The sequence below is a fragment of the Pseudophryne corroboree genome, chromosome 3 (genome assembly GCF_028390025.1).
Source record: "Pseudophryne corroboree isolate aPseCor3 chromosome 3, aPseCor3.hap2, whole genome shotgun sequence".
Lineage (NCBI taxonomy): Eukaryota > Metazoa > Chordata > Amphibia > Anura > Myobatrachidae > Pseudophryne > Pseudophryne corroboree.
The window spans coordinates 654613610-654621727 of record NC_086446.1 but is presented as its reverse complement, the minus strand read 5'-3'; the positions used below and the strand labels follow the sequence as shown (position 1 = coordinate 654621727).

General features: G+C 45.0%; 1 protein-coding gene across 1 annotated transcript; it reads right to left on the bottom strand.

The window, feature by feature from the left end:
- Positions 1–4536: 4536 nt before the first annotated feature.
- ADO (2-aminoethanethiol dioxygenase) lies at positions 4537–7520 on the bottom strand. Its single transcript, XM_063961819.1, has one exon. It carries the CDS (start codon positions 7034–7036, stop codon positions 6263–6265), a length of 774 nt encoding a protein of 257 aa, XP_063817889.1. The 5' UTR covers positions 7037–7520; the 3' UTR covers positions 4537–6262.
- Positions 7521–8118: the final 598 nt, after the last annotated feature.

Sequence of the window (8118 nt, the reverse complement as noted above, 5' to 3'; positions counted from 1 at the left end):
TAGCATTAACAAGAATAAAAAAAAACCTAGCAACACATTGATTTGCATATAATTGTATCATCACTTGAGTCAAGACGGCTTTTATCCATTACAGTGCGTAGCATATTAACAGGTTTTTGTTTTGTTTTTTTTAAATCTATGTATAAGAAATTTTTCTCCATAAGTACCCAATTATGTCTCATGCTGGATGTGCAGCAAAAGGAAAAAAAAAAAAAAAAGTTTAACTCCTATTCTTGGAAATAATATGAATGAAGATGGCTACTTGTACTTTGAAAACAGGTAGAGGTGGTAATTTGGCTTCCAAACTTGCACTCCATCAAAGAGGGTTCATGACCTAAACTGATGAAACTGGTATCCAGAAGACAGGCCGCTAGTAATAAACAGTCAATAGGCTGATCCCATATGGGTCAACAGGTACAAAAAGTCAACATGTAAAAGGTCATCAGTGCTTAAGGTTGACCGATTCAAATGGTCAACACACATTTGGCAAACCCACCCCCCTTCCCATCCCTGTGGACTACGACTGGGTATAGTAGTCACCTGACTAGCGCACAGCAATAGCGGAGTGAGGCACCTTGCCCAGAGCATGGTGAGGGGATGAAGTACACAGTACACTAATTGGGCTCACATGTGGATAAACATACAATAGCCAAAAAAAATAAACCAAAAAAAAAAAAAGCAGCTGTGTTCACCTTTTGTACCTATCGACCTGTTCAGATGTCTACCTTTTCAGTTGACCTATTGATCACATACCTAATAATCCACACCTGAAAAAACTAGTACTCCTTGAAGCCAAGTTGTATTACATATTAAGAAAAATAAATAAATATTAAAACAAAGTATTATACAGAAGATTTACATAATCTTAATGAACCGGTTTAGGAGCACATTTGAGGAGTGCAGCCTACCCCTTTGCCCGTTCTCTATTTTGTATACAATGACACTAGTCTCAGTCATTCATGTCAAATCTACCCACATCAAGCTATGTCCAAAAAAGGAGTTGTTGCAAAAATTATATAAAGTACGTATGTAAAGAATATATTTTAACAAGTTATGAGCAGTTGTGGCAATATTAACATATTATAAAAATCCCACCCCGAAATACACACCAAAGGGATAGCAATCACATGCCAAACTACCTCCATTCTCGAACACCGATTTAGTAATGAGTCAGCCCAGCAGAATTGTTCTTGTTAATGGCGCTGAAACGCACGCACCCTTCAGCCGTGAGATGTGTGTTGAACACTGTAAGGTCTGAGGATGAAAATGGTTATCTGCTTGTTATGGGTTTCCCTGGAAATATGATTTTTAGCGCTTCTCCTAGGGATAGCCATTAACAAACGTGCTCTATTACATCTCTTGTATTTATATATGTATCGATTACACATAACAGTTCTGTAAGTAAAACTGGACTGGGCAAATTCCATTTGCCACAATAAGTAGATAATTACTCTGGCAAAATAAACTACAGCCTAATGTTAACAACACTACCAAGGCCCCTTGTTTCATTGTCCCTGAGACTTCCTACCCAAGCTACTGTAGCATAATTCGACTTCAAATTAGCTCTTTAAAGTGTTTACAGCCAGAAGCAAAAATGCAGGAGAGAACGCAGCTGCCACAGTTGTCACAGACTGAAGTCATGCAGGACAGTGATACAAGGAGTCAGATCTGAATATGGGGCTGACAGGCCTTAGTATTGACTGCTAGTCATCATCAAGTTCACACTACTGACTTCTATGGGGGCAGTCAGTACGCAACAAATAGGACAAATGATTGAACAGGTACTGTAACTTTATCATGCCAGTTTCCATCATCCCTAAAATAACACATTAAGGGGGTATGCAATTAGGAACTTTTCGCTGTTTTTAGGGTGAATTTGGATTCGCACTATTCAATTTCAGTACTGCTTTTTCGATTTGTCGAAAATGCCAGCACTGGCGAAAAACACATGGATCGGCGAAATCACCGCCGATGCACGTGTTTTGTCGAATTGACAGGGGGTTTTCAAGGTCCTTTTTCACCCATGTCAATTTGCCAAAAAAAAAAAAAAAAAAAAGTGAAACGGCATGGCGAAAATGCCCGTAATGGACTAGGGTGGGTCAAATTGCATGCCTCCTAAACCGGATACGGACATTCGTTTTGGCATGTTTATTGAATTGTTTTTTAAAAAGGTGTTTTTGTGTTTTAATACTTTAAGACTAGTCCCTTACATTAGGGCAGTGGTTTCAAGACTCAGGGGGGAGATGTATCAAGCAGTGAAAAAAGTGGAGAAGTGAGCCAGTGGAGAAGTTGCCCATTGCAGCCAATCAGCATTGAAGTAACATAACATTTGCATACTATAAAATTATACAGAGCAGCTGATTGCCCATGGCAACCAATTTCTCCACTTTTATCACTGCTTAGTATATGTACCCCTCAGTCCTTAATGCGAACAGTCCAGGTTTTAAGGATATCCATGCTTAAGCACAGATGATTAAATCAAATTGATTTAGGTTCTAATTACATCACCTGAGCTCAACCATGGATATCTTTAAAATATGGACTGTTACCTTGAGGACGAATTCTGCAAACCACTGAATTAGGACAATTAGGGTAGGGAAAATTTACAGTTCAGATGTCATTCCAGTTTGTTAGCCTTGTGCCCACATTACATGGTACAGTGGAGTAATAAAGCAGGGAACAAGTCTGAAGTTGATGTTATCCTTTGCTTGGAGCAGTCTACTTGAGCATCATCTGATTCCCAGCACAAAATACAACACACCTGGGGTGGGATGTAATGAAGTTCAAGTTCGGCAGGTATGGTTTAGCCTTGGAAATGATTGACCCTTTAAAAAAACTTTTTAATTCAGCCAGCATCCTGCACTGCCAACAAACTCAGACTTCATTACATCCCGCCCCCGAGATCAGAGGAGACGCTGGTAGTCTGTACCACACGGTCTCCCTCCTACCCTGCATACTTTTCGCTGAAGCAAAATAAGATATTTTTGTTAAAGGCGGTAAACTAAGTACTTGTTTGACATCTTGTATAATTACATAGTACATGGTGTGGGCAGCGTTTCAACTGCTTCAAAATTCAGACTCTGGCCCAAACTCGAACAGACCCAAGAAAGCTGGGAATACTCAACCCCTATGGATGGTGTTACACTGGCGCTTTGAAGTCTACCTGCTTTCCAGCTATAAAAGAGTTGATATGTGTACACGGAAATTGGGAACATGCACTAGCCGTGAAACTGAAACTGGAGCACTTAGGTACCATATGAACATTTTTATGAACATAAAAACACACCTCTGTGACTGGGAATTCAACATATAGCTCAATGTGTCAGCATGGGAGCACTATGAATGCTCACACCTTTCAAGTTGGAAATCAAATAGGTGAGGCATCCGCATTAAAAAGACACACAGGACTCTTATGGGAGATTACAGAATGTATCAAACCTTTGAAAGCGTAGAGATGTTGTCCAAAGAAACCAATCAGCTTCTACTTATTTTATAGAATGCAACTGATGTGTTAGCTAGAAGAGAATTAGTTGCTATGGGCAACTTCTCCACTGTTTAGAAGAGTTGATACATATCCCCTATAATTCTGAGCAGAGCCTTAAACGTGCATTAGGGCAGGAAGACATAGGCACTGAGCTACAAAGAGCTAGTTAAACTGTAGATAGTACCTTGTACTTTGTCCCTGCTTTAACAAAACATTAGATGGAAGGTCATTTACACATATCAAAGCTTTCCTGCAACAGTGTATTATTATGTACCTAAATAAGCATTCACATAGAACTCTAGTATTTAACAATTGTAAAATACATCTGAAACCTGCATCAGCGTGGACATTTCTTAAAGCGTGAATTGAATGCTTGTCAGAAAGTGTGTACAGAACAATTCACTTTTTATATATTAAAATATTATTATATTATTATTATTATTATTATATTATTGGACTATCAGGAGGTGATTCAATTGGAAGGGATGCAATTGTATGTAGCTCCCCTCTAGACTGCATGGTAGGGATGCAATTGTATGTAGTTCCCCTCTAGACTGCATGGGATTGATGCATTTGTATGTAGCTCCACTCTAGACTGCATGGGAGGGATGCAACTGTTGTATGTAGCTGCCCTCTAAATGGCATGGGAGGTATGCAGTTGATTGTAGCTACCTTATAAACAGCATGGGAGCCATTCAATTGTTTGTGCAGCGAGTTCAGAGGTTGCACTTATGATTTCTGCTCGCACCCCACCAAAGGTGTGAGCAGAAACCTGTGTAAATGCTTTGGGGCTGGTCGCAAGTGCCTGGAGTGCTGTGACTGCAGCACGCCTAGCACAGAAACTGCTTAGTGTGCCTAATACCGCACATTATCTATCGAGAAAGAGACTGGTCACGCAAACAACTAGTGTCAAAGCAAGTTTAAAAGGCCTTTGAAATGTGTGTTAGACTGAAATAACGCCTGTGTGCATAACACCTAGGAGGTACCCACATATAAGTATGAGAACCAATTACCTGAGTTCAATTCAAATTTTTTTCAAAACACTCAAAAGATTAATTTTTTTTTCTTCAGAAAATACATTTATATATAATTTGTGAAATGTAATAACATATTAGAATCCAACAGGTGTTTCCATTACATTCAAGCATGACAAAATACAAGTGGTATTCATAAAAAGATGGGCACTTATAAAATCATAGAACACAATATCACTACTGAAAGATGTAAATAAGCAAATGTATTAAATATGCTGCAATGAAGCCCATTAGCAAAGCTGGCAGTACATAAAAAAAATAAAATAGTTTTGCTACCCTAGATGTATAAAATACCATACAACAGGAAAATACAGATGCAGGACATCACTTCCAGCAAAGAACTTCATTACAGGAGTCTAAAACTAATTTAAATTAAAATAGGTGCATTAGTGGTAAACAACTGGTGATTAATATACATTTCACAATGTGCATGAACTATTTTTAAACATGATGGTTTGGTTGTACGCAGTGAGCACGTTGCGTGTCACACGTACACCATCCATTATACAACTTCCAGATAATAAACAGTGGACTTAATGAATGACAACACAAAGGAAAATTTAGATGGAATGTTACTTCTTTAGGGACAAAAAAAAAAGGATATTGTCAGTCAATGGATCTTTACATATTGAAAAGAAAAATAAAATCCCCCCCAAGAGAGCTTTCATCCTGAGACACTATATATCAAAAAATGACTAATTTTGCTTTTCTTTGTAAAGCAGAGACATTCCTTGAAAGCAAACATACGCTACAGGAAGAGTCCAGGAAGCAAGCTCCTGAATGTCCTAGGCAAACAGAGGGACTGGCAAAAGGCATGGCAGTGATACTATATATAGTGGTCTTCACATCAGTCCTACAGTTAAACAATAACGGCCTGGAATCAGTCAGTAACAATTGCATGGGCACATACCTAGTAAGCAAACATGCTTTAAAAAACTTTTTTTTTTTTTTATACACTGTTTGATGCAAGGCATTATCTATGAGCGTCCAGCCCCTCCCCTCACACTTCTTTTAGCAAGCACAATGCATGTTGTAGGACATTAAAGTATTAGACACATTTGTGGTAATCTTTTGCGCCTACAACAGATATTAACTATATTCAATTAAGTTTCCAATAAATGAACTGCTTCATGGCGCTGTACTTAACACAAATCTGCTCACATCATCAGGCGCAAACCAAGTTACAATACGTGGCAGAAAGCATAGGTATGGCTTTTAAATGCATATGGCTGCACTCTGGCACATTCATGGTAAGGGAGGGGGGTGCGCATCACAGGGGCAGGCTGGTAGCTTTCCTAATAGAGGGCTCTGCAAACTACACTGGTTGCTGAAGTCAGTGGTGCCACTCATACCTTCCATTCTTTGGCAGCACCAACAAAAAATTAAATATAACATAATAATAAAAGCAGACTTTAAAGACCACTGGGCAAGGCAGTTTGTGCATACAAAAAAAAAAAAAAAGTGTAACCTCTGGGGTCACAGTCACGCTAAGCTTTCCTATAGGAGGGTGACTGACAGCTGGATTGCCAAAGAGGTTCTGCAGCAGCTTCGCAATGACTTCCAGTAGTGATCCAGCCTATGAGGGGGCAATGACCACCCTGCCACTGGTGCCAGTGAAGGAGGCGCCCCATGAATACAGGGGCCAGGGCATCTCCCTTGGGGGCATGTGTGTTGGTGAAGGCCCCCACAGTCACAGCTGGGTTACTGGCAGAGAGGGGTGGGGGGCCCTATGGAGGTAGTAGGGTTACACAGACACCTTGGGCCCGGGGTAGGGCTCGCCCCCGCACCAGAAGTCATCCGGCTGCGGGATCTCCAGCAGCCACACCTCCCGGGGGATCACTCCGGAGGCAGCAGCCTGGTTGGAGCCGTCTCCGTCGCTCTGCTCGGGGCCCTGGGACGGCGGCAGCAGCCGGTAGTAGTGGCAGTCCCGGCCATCGTCCGGGTCGTAGGGGGGAGCCAGGATGTCCAGGAAGGCGGCGGGCCCGTCCACGGCGGAGATCTGGTGCAGGTTGTCCCGGAGCGGGCTGAGCAGGCAGGGCGGGCTGGCCTCGCCGTACTCCTCGGTGGAGCGCAGGATAGCCCGGAGCAGGGAGCCCCGCTGGTAGGGCTGCAGTAAGGGGGGCAGGTCGCCGCCAGCTCCGACTTCCTCGGCCCGGTCGAAGCCGCTGATGCGCACCGTGCCGTACAGCACCTTGATCATGCCGTGCATCCCCGGGTGGTCGTGCAGCGGGATACCGGCGCCGCCGCGCAGCAGGAACACCCCCATGCTGAAGCCGCCCGTCTGCTCGCAGATGTGCATGTAGGTGACGGGCGGGCCGTGCGGCGCGGAGGCCGGGCCCGGGGCACTCTGCTTGCGCGGCCGGATCTTCAGGTCCGAGGCTCGGATCTCGCCCACCAACTTCTTCAGCTGCGCTACGTTCTCCGCGAAGTCCGGCCTGTCCCCGTCGCCGCTGCGGAAGGTCTTTCGGGCCTGGCGGGCGATTCTCTGGATCAGGGAGTTCATCTCGTCCCGGGGCATCTCCTCCACCACCTCCCTCCTCTCCTGTGTCCGCGGCGTCGGTCTCTCTAGTGGCTCCCGGGGTGCGGCGTACACGGTGCCCGGGGCAAGGACATCCCCCGGCAGGGCAGCGGCGGGTGATCGGGGCTGCAAGGGGTCACACCCGGCTGCGGCGCCTCAACCTCTCTCTCCTCTCACCGGCGGTGACAGCGGTTCGCACGGCATCCGCCACCCATTCATGCAAATAGCAGTCACACGTCCACCCGGTCACTGCCGCGCAGGCTCATGGGACATGTAGTCCGGAGCCGCTCCGCTTCCTGGCGTTTGCCGTACCCCCCGGCCGGTCTCACAGCGCCCTACCCCGGGGGACTAGGGCGAAATATCCTGCCGGTAGAGGGAACTGTCCTAACCGGGGCCACAGAGGGATCAAAGTACTCCCAGGCTCGGTACACGGTGGCCAGGCAGGACTACAGTCCCCAGCATGCCCCCGGGCAGCGAGTGAGCGCGGCTACGGGGCAGGTCACGCTGGGAGGCTCGTTTAAATGATTTGTGCTGAAGTCCATTGACTTTGACATTGGCGCTGTGTCACGCTGTGAGCGCGATCTCTGGTGTCCTGTGCAGTGTAACACGGGCTGGCCTGGGACAGCCATGGCTTCTGTCACACCGTGTGCAGCCTCCCTCAAGTAGCTCTGTGTACACACATGTAACATGAGCCAGGCTCAGCAGCAGTGACAATATTATTACTACACGTACACTACAGTATATTGCACAGCAATACTTCACTAAGGGGTCTATTTATTAAGCGGTGCTAGTCATATGGGTGCATGAGACAAATTATTGATTTCTCTTACGTCCTAGAGGATGCTGGGGACTCCGTAAGGACCATGGGGTATAGACAGGCTCCGCAGGAGATAGGGCACCTAAAAAGAACTTTGACTATGGGTGTGCACTGGCTCCTCCCTCTATGCCCCTCCTCCAGACCTCAGTTAGATCTTGTGCCCAGAGGAGAATGGGTGCACTGCAGAGAGCTCTCCAGAGTTTTCTGTGGAAAAATAATTTTGTTAGGTTTTTTATTTTCAGGGAGTCCTGTTGGCAACAGGCTC